At 39.7% G+C, this 19065-nt stretch overlaps 1 protein-coding gene across 1 annotated transcript in view; it reads left to right on the top strand.

Annotated features, from left to right (window-relative positions):
- LOC124134884 (protein pellino-like) overlaps positions 1 to 16986 on the top strand; it is a 37912-nt gene extending 20926 nt beyond the window's left edge. Inside the window, exons 2-10 of the mRNA XM_046499975.2 lie at positions 1240 to 1395; positions 2233 to 2362; positions 3657 to 3758; positions 3944 to 4141; positions 4658 to 4843; positions 5693 to 5791; positions 6189 to 6404; positions 9214 to 9329; positions 10138 to 16986. Of these exons, the coding sequence (XP_046355931.1) occupies positions 1240 to 1395; positions 2233 to 2362; positions 3657 to 3758; positions 3944 to 4141; positions 4658 to 4843; positions 5693 to 5791; positions 6189 to 6404; positions 9214 to 9329; positions 10138 to 10264 (1330 nt within the window). The 3' untranslated portion in view covers positions 10265 to 16986. The remainder of the gene's footprint in view (positions 1 to 1239; positions 1396 to 2232; positions 2363 to 3656; positions 3759 to 3943; positions 4142 to 4657; positions 4844 to 5692; positions 5792 to 6188; positions 6405 to 9213; positions 9330 to 10137) is intronic.
- Positions 16987 to 19065: the final 2079 nt, after the last annotated feature.

The raw sequence follows: 19065 nt of genomic DNA, 5'->3' as shown, positions 1-19065 counted from the left end.
ACCAGTCCTCTAGACTCGTCTTAAAAAACCTGGAAGTCCGTCAGTGATCAACCGTGACTGTATGTGCTGGCTACTACCAGTATTAAATACGAGTGAGTCATTTGCAGCTGGTGCCTGGCTGAAAGTAATTAGATATATTTTGTAAACCATTGACCCAGTATTTTATTATTTTTATAAATATGGTGCAATTGGGCTCCTGAAAAAGGACTGATCCCCAACTCCCATATCTGGTCCCATGGCACTGAGAGATTTCTAATACCTGACCCATCTTCTCCCTGTAAGTCTTCAAGTCAATACGAAACCTCATCAGCAGATTGAATTGAGGTCACTTGAATTTGTGTCTCTAGGAGTCTTGTGTCGAAAAGTGAAACTGAAGAAAATTACTCATCGTAGTATTGACCACCTCTGTGGAATCCACTGATAGAGCGTCTGCCCAGACAGTGTAAGGTTATTATTTCAAGAAATGAAGACATGGTAATAAATATGACAGTAGCTTCATTGCAAAAACCTGCTGGGTATCGGGTAAGAATATAGGTCCCCAGCAACCTATGCTTGTCGTAAAAGGCGACTAGTGGACAGGGTGTTCAGGCTCAGTGGCTTGGTTAATTGTATGTCATCTATTCAAATTGTGTGTATCATGATGTCAGACACTGGACTGCCTGGTCCAGATGCAATTTTACAGGCCGCCATCATATATATGTGGAATATAGCTGAGTAAAGCAATAAACGTGCAGTCAATTGAAATATGTTTTATATAGAATTGGCATAAAAGATCACCCGAATTGTACATGTTCAAATACATGTGAAAATGCATATCATTATTTCATGGAATGTACATTGTTGAGTCATCAGTGGGAAATTATGTTTAACAGCTTTAAAAATATTGTACATAACATACCTGTTGATGTACACCTACTGTTATACGGCAATGCAGATGACATTGTTACAGAAAATGAAGCTATATTATAGGCAGTACAACATTATATATGTACAGCTAAAAGATTTATGTAAAGAACTGTTCATTCAACCATATTTAAATAAAAATACAGCAAGAAACAAAATACATACCCAGCGTTAGAAACTGACATTAGTCCTATAGTCCTTGCCAAACTGCCCAATAGTTAAGATATGAGGACTAGTAGAAATTTGCCCTTTTTAAGAGTTTTGCTTTATGTTATCATTGTAAGACTAGTGGACAACAACAAATCATTTCAATATGTTGTATGTGATGTGTTTCAGGCCAAGTGAAGATATTTCCTCCAAGTCACCTACACACAGCATTCAGGAGGTGTCTTCTAAGCCTCCCCCGGGCCCCTCGTCCGTCTCCACCAAGAAGGGCCCTCAGCCAGCTCAGGGTGGGGACTCCATCAAATATGGAGAGCTCATTGTCCTGGGGTAAGGACACCTGGGTTAACTCACGTTCTGGGCAGACTTTAGCCCTGTTTCATAATTATTTAAACACGTGAAGATACTGGTTAGAATTGTTCTTCATAAACCCATGCTTGTCTTAAGAGGCGACTAACAGGATCAAGACTTGGCGAGCATGTCATTGTATCCCAGTTGGGTAGATCGATGCTCATGATGTCAATCACTGGGTTGTCTGGTCCAGACTCGATTATTTACAGGTTGCCGCCATATAGCTGGAATATTGCTGATTGCGGCATTAAACAACAAACAAATCATAATCATTTAATGCAACCTTTACTTCAGCACCATACCTGTGCTCATCAGGGGTAGACACCATTTGTCATGTCCAACTAGTCCATAGCACATTTCTGACTAGTGGTTTTTGTACAAAAGTTGACTGTAAGAGACCTGTGAAGATCTGGAGTAGAATATGTCTTCAGCAACCCATGCTTGCCGTAAAAGGCGACTGTGCTTGTCATAAGAGACAACTAATGGAATCGGGTGGCCAGGCTTACTGACTTGGTTGATGCATGTCATCGTATCCCAATTGCGTGGATCGATGCTCATGATGTCAATCACTAGATTGTCTGGTCCAGACTCGCTTATTTACAGACTGCCGACATATAGCTGGAATATTGCTGAGTGCAGCGATAAACAACAAACCAACAAAGAGACAACAACAAGTTTTTTCAGATTAGTCTCAGACAAAAGGACAAGTGGTCCTGTCTTAAATGGTGAAAAGTCTACCACCTGTGCTACTGTAGGCTTTCCTTTCCCTGCTGCATTCATGCAACCAGAAGAGTTTAACGTGTTCGGTGTTTGCAGGTACAATGGGCACCTGCCTAGTGGTGACAAGGGGCGCAGAAGAAGCAAGTATATTCTGTGGAAGAGATCCCGAGCAAATGGCGTCAAGCCCTTCCGTAAACATCTTGTCACTAGTCCCCAGTCCTCCAAGGTAAGGCTAGCAGCATCTAGTGACTGCTTCACTGAAGTTGCCTTCTCTCAGGATGACTGCATTTTACATATGTTTTGTCATTTTGTGTGGTTCTGTATGGATTTATCATATGAGGCACATCATGGCTCTCACAAGGGTTTTAGTGTCAGCACGACATCAGTTCCAATGAATTACTGTCACTCATTCTTTCATACTTAATTTGATGCTGTGCTCAGAGAAGAACCAACCTGCTGTAAATCCTTGAAAAATCGCCAGACATTTATTATCCCCCGCCGCGAAGTGGAAGGGGGATATAGGAATGGGTGCCGTCCGTCCGTCCTTCCGGCCGGCCGGCCGTCACATTTCGTTTCCGGAGCAGATCTTGAAAACCGTACCATATTTCTTCACCAAACTTGGCACATAGATAGATCTAGTGGTGAACTGGTGCCTTTTGATAGTTTGGGATTTAAAAAAAAAATTCTTTTCGAGTTTCCATGGCAACGACTTTGATTTAGACTGAAAATGGAGGTAGTCCTCGTTTCCGGAGCAGATCTTGAAAAACGAACTATATTTCTTTACAAAAAGGCCCAGTGAACATAGTTCACAGGAGCTAATGCATTGCACACCCCCGACATATCATATTGGCGGGGGATGTGAGTATTTCATGCTTGTTCATTTTGAAAGGTCCCATGGACAGGTAATATGGTAAGGTTTACATATAATGTAGGCATTCATTCAAGGCAGGCGTTTATTCAAGCATTTACGGTAGATTTCTGTGTCAATCATTGTGTCCATCTTTAGAAACTTACCATTGTATGACATAGTACTCAAGAATGAAATGCACGGTTGTACACATGTTGTAAGCTCTCACAAACTAGTCCGCTGTATTACTCCATGTATCCGTCGTAACAAACAAACAAACTTACATTTAGCTGTTCCTAACTTTCTGGGTGGTCATGCTCAGACTTGGTGATGCATGTCATCGTATCCCAAGTGTGTGGATCGCTGCTCATGATGTCAATCACTGGATTGTCTGGTCCATCCTCGATTATTATTCAGACCGCCGTCATATAGCTGGAATATTGCTGAGTGTGGCGTTAAACAACACACAACAACAACAATCATAATCAGCTCAGCCTATGCCAGGAGTAACAGCAGAGTTGTCTCCCTTGGATTCTAGCAGTTTACTCAAGAAAGCATAAAAAATGGAAGAACACTTAACAATTTACTTAAATTGAATGTGTGCAAGGTGACATTGCATTGTTGTTCGGAAAAAGTAATATCTTCTAACCTATAGTGGGTGGTTTGTTTGCAGGCGGTACAGGATAGTGCCCAGCACTCGGTCTCTTACACTCTCTCTAGGAACAAGGCTGTCATAGTGGAGTACAAGCAGGATGAGGATACCGACATGTTTCAGGTAACTTCTTGTTGTCATATTAACACCTATACCTAGACAACTATTTACAGGTCACCATCATAAAGCTTGAATATTGCTGAGTGTGTCATAAAACAATAAACAAATAAATTCTGTTTCCTCTTTGATAATATCTTTATTGTTATGTACGGATCAAGTTATCAGGTATTTGCTCTCTTTTAATATAGATTGGCCGATCTTCCGAGAATCCAATTGACTTTGTTGTCATGGATACCATTCCTGGGAATCAGCGAGGAACCACAGAAAACATAACTCAGAGCACAATATCCCGGTTTGCATGTAGGATACTTGTGGACAGAAACCCACCATACACAGCCAGGATATATGCTGCTGGATTTGATTCAGGCAGAAATATTTTTCTGGGTGTAAGTTTTTCATGATTTTTAATGAAGCAGATGAATAGTAGCGTGATTCAAGTGATGATGCAAGCATTCAACTTTAAGATCAATGTTTATGTTTTGTGTAGATATTTTTAGACACATTTGGGCCTAAAGATACACATAACGTATTCAAATCATTAATTAGATTTACCTGGATCTATCTGTTTTCGAGCCTATTACTAATTGTGGGGGGAGTGAGGGTGTGGGGGGTCCAAGAACATGAGGGCCCATACTGTGGCACTTGATGTCCAAGAATTTTACTGATGTCATTTATCATGTTCAATCATTGTACATGCTCATAAATTACTGCCTTAAGCCTATTCATAGGTTAGGAATTCAACTTTAGATTGAAGGAAATCCCTCACTGATACCTTGATTAGTTTAATGATTCAAACAGATGTACGTTTCTGCTTACCACAGGACCTGCAATGCAAATTATCTGTGTCCATTCTCAATTTATATGCATATAGGATGCAATACTAAACCTGTGTTGTGTCTCAGGAGAAGGCAGTCAAGTGGTATGCGGGAGAGGAGATCGACGGCCTGACCACCAACGGTGTGTTCATCATGCAGCCGACGGGGGGCTTCACGCCTTCTGCCAAACCTGGCGTGTGGCGGGAGGTGTCTGTCGGTGGAGGGGTGTTTCCACTCCGAGAATCTCGGCCTTCACCACTTAAAAGTTGTCAGGTAAAAACCTTAGCAGAAATATCCTCTTTAGAGAAACCGACAGCTTTGGTCCAGTGATTGATGTTATTAGCAGCATCCTACACCATCGGGCTATGATGGCATGTCTGATTGGTCAGTAAGAGGGGCATAGAAGGGACATAACCCGTAATCACCACTGGTTGCGCTTCGGTCGAATCACAAAATTGCAGCCTAGTTCGGCAAGGGTGTTAACTCCCTTGCCTTAGGAAGATGATTCTAACCGAGAATCCCCACAGGGCGACCAAGCCCAGTAACCTGTATTATGTCCAGCAGAGTACAATATTGTACTGAAACATTTCCCCAACAGTAAATTTGTGGATGCCAAATAATTTTTCCATTTCTACATCACTAACACCCTTTCCTGTTAGATTCTGATGAGCTTGGTGTCTTCACGTTCATAGAGCTAATCAGATTACTATTGTTTTGATGTGGAAAGGTGCATGCGATGCATGGATTTTGTATTGCATGTAAGGAGCTAGTGTATTATAACTAGTCACATGACCTAACATGGCGGCGTTCCATGGAATCGAGAGCTGTCATAACTGAACTAAGTTCTAGGTACTAGTATCTATGGGGAGGTAGTTAATGATGTATGTGGATAGCTGTTGAAGGCGGCAGATGTAATATCGTGATGTTGTAGTAAAGACCGTTTTGAGTCACACAAGTTTGTTGAAGTTTGAGTTGATCTGAGTTGTCAACAAGAGATCACAATGCCAAGCGGAGATATAACAGTATTAATCTTGTGCACAAAGGTATCCCTTGTTGACGTGGGGATATTTCACACAGATCTTGAGTCGTGAAAGTAAAACTTCTGACATTTTGTTGTTGCAGATATTAGAAGAGGACAACATCCTGCGTGACGGAACGCTAGTTGACCTGTGTGGAGCGACACTTGTGTGGAGATCAGCCCTGGGTCTCATCACCTCACCTGTATGTTTACTTTTCATGTGTAGCAACTTTTTGTAGGTCTACTAAATACAAGTGCAGGTGTTGGCATGTTCAAGTTTTGTATTCAACATTTTTTTTAGTATATTCCCTTGTTAAATGAAAGACACGTTCAATGCCATGACATTATATTGTGTAGTTAGCTCATGTAAAGGGAGACAACTCAGCAGTACGATGAAGCCTGTTGGAACTTAAGCTTATCAACTTGTTGATATGGTCATTCTGTTGACTATTATATAAGTCACAAGAGCTTAGATATAGATTCATTGCACACTTTGCCTTACACACATCAGCCAGACTTAAAGGAGTTGTCACATTTATTGGCCAGTACTTTCTTTATGGTAGGAGCCCTGGTCCTTGTACTGAGTTTTGTTTGTTGCAGAGTGAGCATGAGTTTGAACACATGGTGCGACAGATCAATGCTGGCCGGCCTCAGTGCCCAGTTGGCCTCAACACTCTAGTGTTGCCGACACGAGGCTCGCTCAACCTGCGAGAGAGGCAACCCTACGTGTATCTCAAGTGTGGCCACGTCCATGGGAAGCACGAGTGGGGACAACAGGATGCAGATGACACTCGGACATGCCCTCTTTGTCTTACTGTGAGTGTGAACACTACGCAACCGTAACTAGTATAAACACCTATGATGTACCCTCTTTCATTCCCAGACTAATTCTACGATTCCATGGTCGCAGAAAGATGTGCAGAAAATGTAATTTACCTCACAATTGCAGAATAGAATGCGGAATTTTCCCGTTCTTATCAATCAATACACTATTTTTCATAACTTTTAAAGCTTTTCTATAAATTTTTGCACTCACATGATGCCAAAACGTTTAAAATGTGATTCACACATACATAATTTGAATCCTACAATAAAACAATTTTTTTTATAAATTCTTGTCATTTTTAAATGTTTTTGTAGTGTTATGACTACATAAACTTATGTTTACATCAACCATGAGTACATATGAGTGTTACTATGGATATGAGTTTGTGTTACATTATCAGGTGGAAATGGTTGTTTTTACCGCAGAATGATGTAATTTTAGCTGCAGAATTTGGGTAATTTTACCACAGAATTTGGGTAATTTTACCACAGAATTCGCCTGGAACTGCTCTTTGTCTTACTATGAATGATTATAAACACTAAACAACTAATGTTAACAGCTAGGAACTGCCCTGTTTGTCATACTGTGAGTATATTCACTATACAACCATAACTGTATACATGTAGTACCATAACTAACATAACCATCACCCTTCCCAGACACTAGGATCTGCCCTTCTGTCTCACTGTGAGTGTATGTCCACCACATTTCCATAATACATGCAAACAGCACCCCTCCCAGACACTAGGATCTGCCCTTCTGTCTCACTGTGAGTGTATGTCCACCACATTTCCATAATACATGCAAACAGCACCCCTCCCAGACACTAGGATCTGCCCTTCTGTCTCACTGTGAGTGTATGTCCACCACATTTCCATAATACATGCAAACAGCACCCCTCCCAGACACTAGGATCTGCCCTTCTGTCTCACTGTGAGTGTATGTCCACCACATTTCCATAATACATGCAAACAGCACCCCTCCCAGACACTAGGATCTGCCCTTCTGTCTCACTGTGAGTGTATGTCCACCACATTTCCATAATACATGCAAACAGCACCCCTCCCAGACACTAGGATCTGCCCTTCTGTCTCACTGTGAGTGTATGTCCACCACATTTCCATAATACATGCAAACAGCACCCCTCCCAGACACTAGGATCTGCCCTTCTGTCTCACTGTGAGTGTATGTCCACCACATTTCCATAATACATGCAAACAGCACCCCTCCCAGACACTAGGATCTGCCCTTCTGTCTCACTGTGAGTGTATGTCCACCACATTTCCATAATACATGCAAACAGCACCCCTCCCAGACACTAGGATCTGCCCTTCTGTCTCACTGTGAGTGTATGTCCACCACATTTCCATAATACATGCAAACAGCACCCCTCCCAGACACTAGGATCTGCCCTTTTGTCTCACTGTGAGTGTATGTCCACCACATTTCCATAATACATGCAAACAGCACCCCTCCCAGACACTAGGATATTGCCTTCTTGCCCCGCCCTAAGTAAGCACACCCTCCCTAAATTCCACACCAATTTTCTTAATGCGAAAATGTAAGCAGACACACACACATTACATAAAGAGACATCTATGGAAATAAAATAGGACGTATAGGTAAACAATATCCTTAGTTTTTGTTACATAGCTTTTAAACTTTCTTGCATTTTTTCACAGAAATAGTTTTCTCTGTAATAATATGAATGCTCTTTAATATGTTTTGAATGCTAACAGTTTTTGTTGCCCTGCTATACCCTGTAAAATGATGGAATTCCTAAATATCAAGGTTGGATATTAACAATTACAAATCCAGATTTTCTGTGCTTGTCCTCCATGTGTATTAACCTTTACTCGTCCATGTGTATAGCTAGTAACCTCCGTCCATCCCACCTGTATAGCTAGTAACCTGTGCCCATCCTACCTGTATAGCTGGTAACCTGTGCCCGTCCCACCTGTATAGCTAGTAACCTGTGCCCATCCCACCTGTATAGCTGGTAACCTGTGCCCATCCTACCTGTATAGCTAGTAACCTGTGCCCGTCCTACCTGTATAGCTGGTAACCTGTGCCCATCCCACCCGTATAGCTAGTAACCTGTGCCCATCCCACCTGTATAGCTGGTAACCTGTGCCCATCCTACCTGTACAGCTAGTAACCTGTGCCCGTCCTACCTGTATAGCTAGTAACCTGTGCCCATCCCACCTGTACAGCTAGTAACCTGTGCCCATCCTACCTGTATAGCTAGTAACCTGTGCCCATCCTACCTGTATAGCTGGTAACCTGTGCCCATCCCACCTGTATAGCTAGTAACCTGTGCCCATCCTACCTGTATAGCTGGTAACCTGTGCCCATCCCACCTGTATAGCTAGTAACCTGTGCCCATCCCACCTGTACAGCTAGTAACCTGTGCCCATCCTACCTGTACAGCTAGTAACCTGTGCCCATCCTACCTGTATAGCTAGTTACCTGTGCCCATCCCACCTGTATAGCTAGTAACCTGTGCCCATCCTACCTGTATAGCTAGTAACCTGTGCCCATCCTACCTGTATAGCTAGTAACCTGTGCCCATCCCACCTGTATAGCTGGTAACCTGTGCCCATCCTACCTGTATAGCTAGTAACCTGTGCCCATCCTACCTGTATAGCTAGTAACCTGTGCCCATCCTATCTGTACAGCTAGTAACCTGTGCCCATCTTACCTGTATAGCTAGTAACCTGTGCCCATCCTACCTGTATAGCTAGTAACCTGTGCCCATCCCACCTGTACAGCTAGTTACCTGTGCCTGTTGTGTTACAGGTGGGACCCTTCGTGAAGCTGCAGATGGGATGTGAGTTGAGCCTGTACGTGGATGCCGAGTCTCCCACCTATGCATTCATCCCATGTGCACATGTGGCCTCGGAAAACACAGTCAGGTAAGCCACATCTACCAATAGAGAAGAATTATCACTGTATAGCTAAAACCTGTGCCGGCGAAAGTGCTCACTTTGTAGATTCCCTACTTGCTGAGAAACTGAGAAAGTTGACGATCAAACTTTGTTAACCAACAGACACATTTTTCCAAGATGTAGTCAACACTTGTATCAATGTATGATCACAAAGAAGGGCCTTGTCACTCAATGTTGTATGAGTTGTCCCATGCAGGGATTTATATCCATGTTCACAGAGGCTGATTTTCGTCCAAAGATCTGCAGCATATGTTGGAATCAATACCAAAATTTCATTTGTTTGTTTGTTTGTTGTTTAACGCCGCACTCAGCAATATTCCAGCTCTGTGACGGCGCATCAACCAAGTCAGCGAGCCTGACCACCCGATTCAGATTGTCGCCTCTTACGACAAGCGGTATGGGTGGTCAGGCTCGCTGACTTGGTTGATGCATGTCATGGATTCCAATTGTGTGGATCAATGCTCATGATATTAATCACAGGATTGTCTGGTCCAGACTCGATTATTTACAGACCGCCGTCATATAGCTGGAATATTAATGAGTGTGGCATTAAACAACAAACCAACCAACCAACATTTGTGAGATGGATTGTTTAATTCCACTCTTATCACTGATAACATGTTTTACAAATTGAACCCATGTGGAGAATAAACCTATGTCTTTGATGGCAGCATAAATTTGTGTAAAACTTTCATATCATATTAATTATTTTTTCCCTTGCAAGAATTTCCATGATAATGTTGTGCTATCATATTATATATTTTTTTTCCCTTAGATACTGGTGCCTTGTGGCTGTGCCGCACGGTTGCCATGGTTTCCGAGCAATCTGCCCCTTCTGTGCCACACCTCTTGCATCTGACCCCGGCTATGTGAAGCTCATCTTCCAGGATCACACTGACTGATGTTAACTGCATTGCTGTTGTGTGGGTGGCAGCAGGACCAGGCCGCCAGGCCCCCTGTTTGTCTGTGTGTCTGTGTGTCTGTCGGTACTTCTGCGTTGGCCCTGACTGGCTCAGGGTGGGTATGACTGGTTATCTAAGTGTGTTAAGGAGTAATTACAACTGTATAGTGAGTAATAGCTTAGCTAGAATCTACCTCCCTACTTTGCGTAGGTGACAGACGGTTCAGTGTGTTGTGTTGCTGAACCAGTATTTTCCCACTGCATAAATTCACATTCAATGACATGTGTATGGTTCCACTAAGGACATTTAACAGACTTATCTCTAGCATGATGATAACACGCTTGTCTGTGCACAGGAATTTTCAAAGAAAATAGACTCTGCACTATTATATTGTTACCATGGTTACAGGTGATGAGCATATGATCAAAAGTAACATGTTGAATTCCAATTCAATATGCTATTCTCCTCATTCATATATAATATATATTATACTTTGGTAATAACCAAACTACAGAGATTGTCAAAATCGTTTTGCCAAAACGACTGCTGTATGTATACCAGGTGCTGGTGAAAATTGATGTTGATGTGCAGCCACCATTAAGTAAAAGTTTGGGGCAACTTAGCCCTGGTTAGGGGTTGGGTGTAATGACAGAAAGTCGACACATCTTCATATGCAACTTAGATATAAAATCCATGTGGTTTCTTTTTCACTAGTGTCTTTGAGCGTACTTGACCCCATTTCTGTCATATGTCCCCAAAATAGTCTGACACAATAGGAACAAAATTAAGTCAGGCCACAATAAATTGATTGACACTGCAGCAGACGTGAAAAGGCTGACAGTAATTTTTACAAGATTGTATTTCTTGAAATGACTAATTCCTTTTTAATGCTTTTTGAGGGATATTTGGAGATTAGTTCGGTCATTTGAGCTACAGAATAAAATAATATTAATCAGTTTCTTGTGGTCTTAAGAATTTGATTATGTCTCAGACATTCTTTAAGACTAATCATATGTAAACCTTCAAGTAATCATCTTGACCTGTTACATTGCTGTTATAGTACTGATACATAAAGGTACTTAGTGACACAGTTGTCCTTTGTGAAGGTTACACTTCAAGGTGATCTTGGTACACCTGTACTTCAACTATTCAAACCCTATTCTGGTTACCTAGGCCACCAGACTGATAGATAACCAGTATTATATCCCAGTGGACAAATTTATATTGCTTCCAGTACACTAGATGTGAATGATAGAGGTCATTATCAGTTGTTGGATATATCATCGATGTTATTTTGTAAAGGGCCAACAGTGAAGGAATGTATTTTTTTTTCAGTGTTTGTATTCAATAACATTTTATAGAATGAAAGTTTTTTTAGATTTGTATAGTTAATGAACCTTCTATCCTCAGATTTGGGGTATTTCCTTTATTTGTTTGTAATGTAATTTAACCTTTTACAAAGGACAAGGTACGATAAGTGTCTCTTTGGGCCAAAAGGATCTGCATAATTTTCAGAATGGGGCAAATCTTTTAGAAATTGTTATGAGAACATAACTTTGTTCATTTCATTTCAATAATTGCTTTTTTGTTACTTACGACAACACAACAAACAAATAGTGCATTGTGACACCTTTTCTTGTGTCCAAAAGACTGATATTAACGGTTGTCATGAAGCATTTTTCTAATATTTGAACAAATCTTTTACCCTAGCTGATTTTCATAGATGTAATGAACTAACTCCTACTTTTCATACACTTTCATTTGAAGTTCTAAAACTGTAACTTTTTTGTTTGTTTTAGCCATATTTGTGTATTTGACTATGTCAGAAGTCCAAGAAAGTTTACAAAGAAAATGAGCTAGTTGTCAGCCATTTGAACATGTCTGATACTTTTCATACCAATATTTGAAAGTTTTCAGCAACTTTAAGACTTAACATGGGCCCAAAGGGGCCAAAAAGGGCCCTTATCATACCTCTTCCTTTGATAGCAGGAGTTCTTGATAACCAAGTCACAACACCGCTATACTGTATCTTAAGCTTTCATTCTGATGGTTCCTTCAGATGGAGATTTACATCAGATGGGGATGTATCTTCTAAGATAACAGCCTGTCCTGATAGGTGTGGTCTTGTGAACAGTTTGTTGTCTACTGGGTTACTTTCAGTGTAGCAGAGGAGTCTTTTGAAACTCTTCAGTTTCTTCAACATCTTTGGAGATAAGAATCCTTACGACTGTTCTTTCAAGATTACATTCTAGCATGTCATATAATATGGGAAATCTACCTTGTTGGTTTCATGTCATCGTACCCAGACTATGTGAGACAGTGGTCATAATATCATCCACCAGTTTCTCTGACCTGACTTCATAATTTACATCTGGTTATGATAGGTTATGATATAGCTGACTGTGGTTTAACACAACAAATATTCATCTTTTTACTGTTAGAGTAGAATCGTATGGGCATTATATTAGGTAGGTGAGTCTTGAAATGTTCCACTGATAGAGAGGGATGGAACTATATCTTCATATTCTACACGACTGCCATGAACTTGGGCATTTCATTGGATATAACCACCGTTACTTTGGATATAACCACTGTTACTTGGGATATAACCACTGTTACTTGGGATATAACCACTGTTACTTGGGATATAGCCAGGTATTTTGGATATAACCACTGTTACTTGGGATATAACCACTGTTACTTTGGATAAACCACTGTTACTTTGGATATAACCACTGTTACTTGGGATATAACCACTGTTGCTTTGGATATAACCACTGTTACTTTGGATATAGCCAGGCACTTTGGATATAACCACTGTTACTTGGGATATAACCACTGTTACTTTGGATATAACCACTGTTGCTTTGGATATAACCACTGTTACTTGGGATATAACCACTGTTGCTTTGGATATAACCACTGTTGCTTTGGATATAACCACTGTTACTTGGGATATAACCACTGTTACTTTGATACTTTTCCTTGCCACACTTCCTGTGGCCTAGGGTATAAATCCTTTATCCATGTACTATGCTTGCTCATATAGTCCCTAAGACAGTGATTGTCTTCTATTCCTGTATACTTTGTTGCAATGCCTGCTGGGGCAGAAATGACCACATATCACAATAGCACTATTGGAAACATATCATGATAAGCCACATTTAGTAAAAACAAAAACAAATTTGCACACACATTTAGTATGGGTGCTTTGAAGATCAGAACAAAATGCTATGGATCAAGAGTTATTTCAGTGACTTATTGTTATTACAGTAATAGGCCATCAATATTTTCTGTGTACTTCTCATCTCCATGCTCAGCCTCAGAGCAAAGATTTCCACCTGCCTTCTTTTGAGAATACAATATATGTTATCTGTTGTATAAGATATGTGAAAATAGGTTCACAATTATGTGCTCATTAACTGGAAAGGGGGCGGGGTGACCTCCCTTTCCCAAATTCCTTCTGATAGAATATAGCAAGTTTGTTAATAAAAGATTGTTAGTGGCAGATCAAAATATTAAGGTTGATGTATGGCTGGAGATAAAGCCATTTTTTTCAATGTGAAGCGGAACAGTAATTTTGGAATAGAGGGCATGATATACATACAAAAATATACAGGACACATTTGGATGGGGGAAAAAGTAATATACAGAAATATTGCTGAATGATACTGCTGTGTTCAACTACTTCATGTCAACAATAGGAGTCAGTAGGTGGAATCCTATCATGACTGTCCACTAGACTGCCAAACTTTCTCTTGTTATCTCTGGGCGACATTTGCATGCCCAGCACATGCTTCCTTTTGTACTAATTCCTGTTATACTTGCCATCGGTTTATAAAGATCAATGTGAAATGGTATGCTCTGTCAAGTTGAGAATATGGTTTGTTTTGACCAGGCTAGAGAGCATATTTTGCTCCTTTCTCAAAGATATCGACCAGATATTTGCTGAAGAAAAGTCTTTAGTGTCCAGTTTCTACCTTGGCTTTCTTCAAACAATGTATCAAGATCTTTTATTTCATTCAGATTGATGCAGGAGCAGGAAGCTCTAAGTACATTACCATGGTTACCAGCACATGTATTTCTATCACTAGAGAACTGAAGGTAGAATACTGAATTAATAAAAAAATGCATGATTGCATATTAGTCTAACCTGAAAAATGAGAAAACAAAATATTGTTTCAGGGGCCTAAGAGCAAAAAATGAGCTTTCCTATATTGATTCTGAGTATTTGTGGATCCAGCAGAATGTCCTACAGTAATACATATCACTGTCCTGTTACTTCATAGAAATGACTTTTCCATGTTTGTTTAGTTTTCTTATAGCGCAAGCAATACTTAAACTCTGACCAATTACTTTTATACCTTACAATCCTTTCACCATTGAGGCTATTTCTCAATAAGATTTGCTCAATATCTTTGTCATCATTTTGCTAAGGTTTGTATAAGTGAAATGGAGAAATGGCTATTTTGTAAAACATTTTCTTATGTCCATGTATATATGCTTTGTAAACATATTGCAGCTTATTATATCTTCCAATAATTTGATTTAATTTATTTGGCATTTATTGGATGTGAAGCACCATGCCATGCTTGCATACACACTGTTACAGAGGTTAGGGTGAGAACAGTACATACATAAAGTTTTTGTAATGTGTTAACTTTTATGCATACAAGGTACAGCTCTCTACACTTGCATGACTGCACCGTAATGGCTACAGTTTTCAGATGAAATACCTTGATGAAAATGTATCAGTGTTTATGTATTAATTTCAATTATTAAAAGTGTCTATGTATAGGAAGTAGTTTTCACGCTGAGAAATATAGGTATTCCACCTGTAGTAATTGTAATTTGACACTGACAGTGTTATAACTGTTTCCTGTTGCATGATAAACAACTGTAAGTGAGAGTTACTGATTTCATTTTGTGCTGTTGATGTAAACCGTAATTCCTTGAATAGACGCCCAGGTATGTATTTATTTCAGAGATGTCACCCAGGGTCTAGACAAAGATTGTGTTTATTCAAGGCAGGCATCTGTTTTATAATAATGGTAAACTTGTCACACTTCAATGAAGATGGGTCATACAATTTGAATAAGACGTGTGATTTGCATTTTGTATTATTACAGCTTTCGTTTCAATATTATTTTATTGATTTCCTAAAGGAATATCCATGATTAGAAATTTTGACCCTGCGTCTATTAAAGTTAGGCATTTATATATTTTGCAAGTCTATCAGACCCGGCAGTTTTCAAAGCAGATGGGGGCAGTCGGGTAGCCTTGTGGTTAAAGTGTTCGCTCGTCACGCCGAAGACCAGGGTTCAATTCCCGACATGGGTACAATGTGTGAAGCCCATTTCTGTTGTCTCCCTGCCGTGATATTGCTGGAATATTGCTAAATGCGGCGTAAATTTAAACTCACTCACACTCACTCAAAGCAGGCGTCTCTTCAAGGATGTACAGGATGTAGCAGGGCCGTTCCACAAGCCTTCTCAGTGCTGTAGGGGATATATGTGGCCCAGTCTTCCCTTAGGCATGCCAGAAACCTATGATCAGGAGTTTGAATCCCTGATTTGCTCTGACCAATAATCATGTTCCCAAGTTCGTCAGCACCATACTTATTCTCATAGGTTTCACTACAGTGGTAATATTCAAAACTTGAGTGACTTCAGGCTTTCATGAAAATCATGTTAACACCAGACTGTCCTATAACTGAAATATTGTTCAGTGGGGCAGTAAAGGAAATTCACTGACTGAATGCTATGACTTTTGTATGTCTGTGAAGGTGGAGGAGTACTGCAGTCGTAGTGCTGTGATAGCTTTATGGAATTACCCTGGCTTTGTAGGTCACATGTTAGGTGGAACTGATACCAGATTATCATCTTTTTTATAGTCTGTTATTGATGGGGTGGCCGGGTAGCCTAGTGGTTAAAGCGTTCACTCGTCACTCCGAAGACCCGGGTTCGATTCCCGACATTGGTACACTGTGTGAAGCCCATTTCTGGTGTCCCCCGCCGTGATATTGCTGGAATATTGCTAAAAGCAGTGTAAAACCATACTCACTCACTCTGTTGTTGACTACAATTAGGCTTGACAAGTTAACTTGTTATTTTATGTTGTTTAATTTGCATTAGAGTACAGAAACAACTAACAAGAGGTTGCACCATGAAATAGCATATATGTATGTCTTTGAATAACACCACTGACACAGCCTCATTTAGTCTGACCAAGTTAATCGTCTAATGAAGTGGTATTATTGTCCTTCACAAAGACCATGTTTTTTTTTTATCTGTCTATTGCAAACTGTCAGAAAGGTCACAAGATTTGTTGTTTGTCAGGATCTACTTAAGCTATCATGCTGAGGGGTTATCTACTCGCTGGTTATTCCATTCCATGTTTATGTTTCTTGAGAATCATTGATTAAAGATCTTTGATCAAGTTTCTCCTGTTGTGTTTAATTTGAAATGGCATTTATTATACAAACAATTTCAATCTTGTGACATAAAACAGCAGTGTTTGATAGCAAGGAGGCCCTGGAGGTGTGCTGTCATTGTACACTACTGAAAAGAAGTTAAAGAACAACCCACACACATTTCTTTCATATGAGGGGCGGTCGGGTAGCCTAGTGGTTAAAGCGTTCGCTCGTCACGCCGAAGACCCGGGTTCGATTCCCGACATGGGTACATTGTGTGAAGCCCATTTCTGGTGTCCCCCGCCGTGATTTTGCTGGAATATTGCTAAAAGCGGCGTAAAACCATACTCACTCACTCACTCTTTCATATGACTAAAGTTAGTCCATCATGCCATGACAGATTAACTATAGTCATATGAAAAAAATATGTGTTCTTTAACTTCGAGTAGTATATTTAAATCAAGGGACACTGTAATTTTTTTTACTTTTATCATAGGGTTATGACAATTCCAAACACTGAGCAGTAAGTGTTCACATTGTCATTGAAATCTTTCTATTTATAGGAAACAAAGGGCATTGATGGTGATGTATGCTTGAGTTCATTGTTTTCTTGTAAAAGAAAGCTTCCTCAGTTTAGTTCATTCCACAAACTAAGATTGTAAATGTAGGGTCATTCTTGACATGTCCAAAATGTTTACTGGAAAAATTCATTTCTAGTCAGTGTATTAATATTATATAGTAAATAAAGTTGAACATGATGATTTTTCATCATGATAAAGATCCAACCTTTTGTCTCAATGAAAGTGTTCATATTGGTTTATTCTGTGTCTCAGTCATGTTTGAAAATATTAATTTGCCAATACATATATGGTAAAACCACATCATTCATGAAAGATATATATATATAGTAAGTAGTTGGCTGGTCTGTTGATAATGGGCTATATTGTATGCTAGATACACAATACTTATATCACATGGTTATGGACTCACTGTAATAGTTGACCACTGAGGGCACTTCCAGTATTTGTTGTTTCAACACTAGTAACCTTCATTTGACATGATTCGGATATGGACTAACCTTTGTAATAACACATACTTCGTTGTCATTATTGACAGTGTAATGTAATATGTTTATTAACCAACTGTACTAACTTTGAGAGTTGTGTGATTTTAGTATAAATAGTATTGTTTTTTCACTCAGGGGAATCAGTTGTTTATGTTGATGAGAGTATCCGATTTGTTGTCTTTTCATCACCAAAAATATCTATTTAACTTTTCATGGGGATATTCCTACTGGAAGTGGGGACTGATTGCTAGGATATTCCATCGCCCAAATAGTATTTGCTATTGCAGTGGAACAAACTTTCGGCTTCATGAGTTGAGTTTTGTAACAGTATGAAATATGTCTGTAACCCTATCAGATGTTGAGTAGTATATTTTTCTGTTGTTACATAAAACCAGCATTCTTGTACATCTACGTGTATTTTGCAGAAATTTAACCCGAATCCAAATTTCCAGTATCTATAAGAATGTGATTCAAAATTAAATAACGTAGCCAATCAAAATCATTGCACATGAATTTTATTGCAGTATAATTGTCTCTGATTGGGATGGTTCCAAATTATGTGAGTCATGCTCTTTGATAAACTGTAATAGTGAGTTGTCAAGGTGATAATAGAGGCTAGTCATTTAATAAAGGTTGGGGGAGCTGGCATTATGAATATCATATCAATTCATTACCTTTCTCAATCTAGTAATTTATTACACAACCCTTCCCAATTTTGTCTTGTGTTTTGGATTATCTTCAACCTGCACCCGTTTGACCAAGGTGCTTCATGTCACCAAACTGGTGGACATCTCCATGGTAACGACACAAGAATTGCTGCCGACATGAAACTGCCATGACATGACATATTGCAATGCTGTTAAGTGTGGCATTAAGTCTAACTCTCCCACTCCAACCCACACATCCGTGATGATCAATGAACATTCCCTAATCTCAAGTCTTTTGTCAGGATAACCGTTGTTGTCATGACAAATAGTTTTCTTTACAGTGTTGGTAGGTCAAATAAGACGTCTTGATCAATTATGGGATTTGTATTTGACATCAATAATGAGCTTGCAAATATACAGTTGCAATACATGATTAAGATCCACCCCCCCCCCCCCCCCTTTTATTTCGAAAAAAATCTTTATTTCTGTATAAATTACCACCAAAGACAATAAATAGATCTTAATTGTGCACCCCCCTTTTAAAAAAAACTGTATCCGCCCATGCCCTTTTTGTAACTCAAATGAAAGGACGAGATTGCACCATGGATCGTATTTTCTCTTTTACTTGCAAAAATGCTAATAAACAGCAGTCACTGTTAAGTCAGAAACATGGTAT

Source organism: Haliotis rufescens, unplaced genomic scaffold (assembly GCF_023055435.1).
Source record: "Haliotis rufescens isolate VD_foot unplaced genomic scaffold, xgHalRufe1.0.p SCAF_3, whole genome shotgun sequence".
Lineage (NCBI taxonomy): Eukaryota > Metazoa > Mollusca > Gastropoda > Lepetellida > Haliotidae > Haliotis > Haliotis rufescens.
Note: the sequence above shows the minus strand (reverse complement) of the source record. Positions and strands in the feature narration are given on the sequence as shown.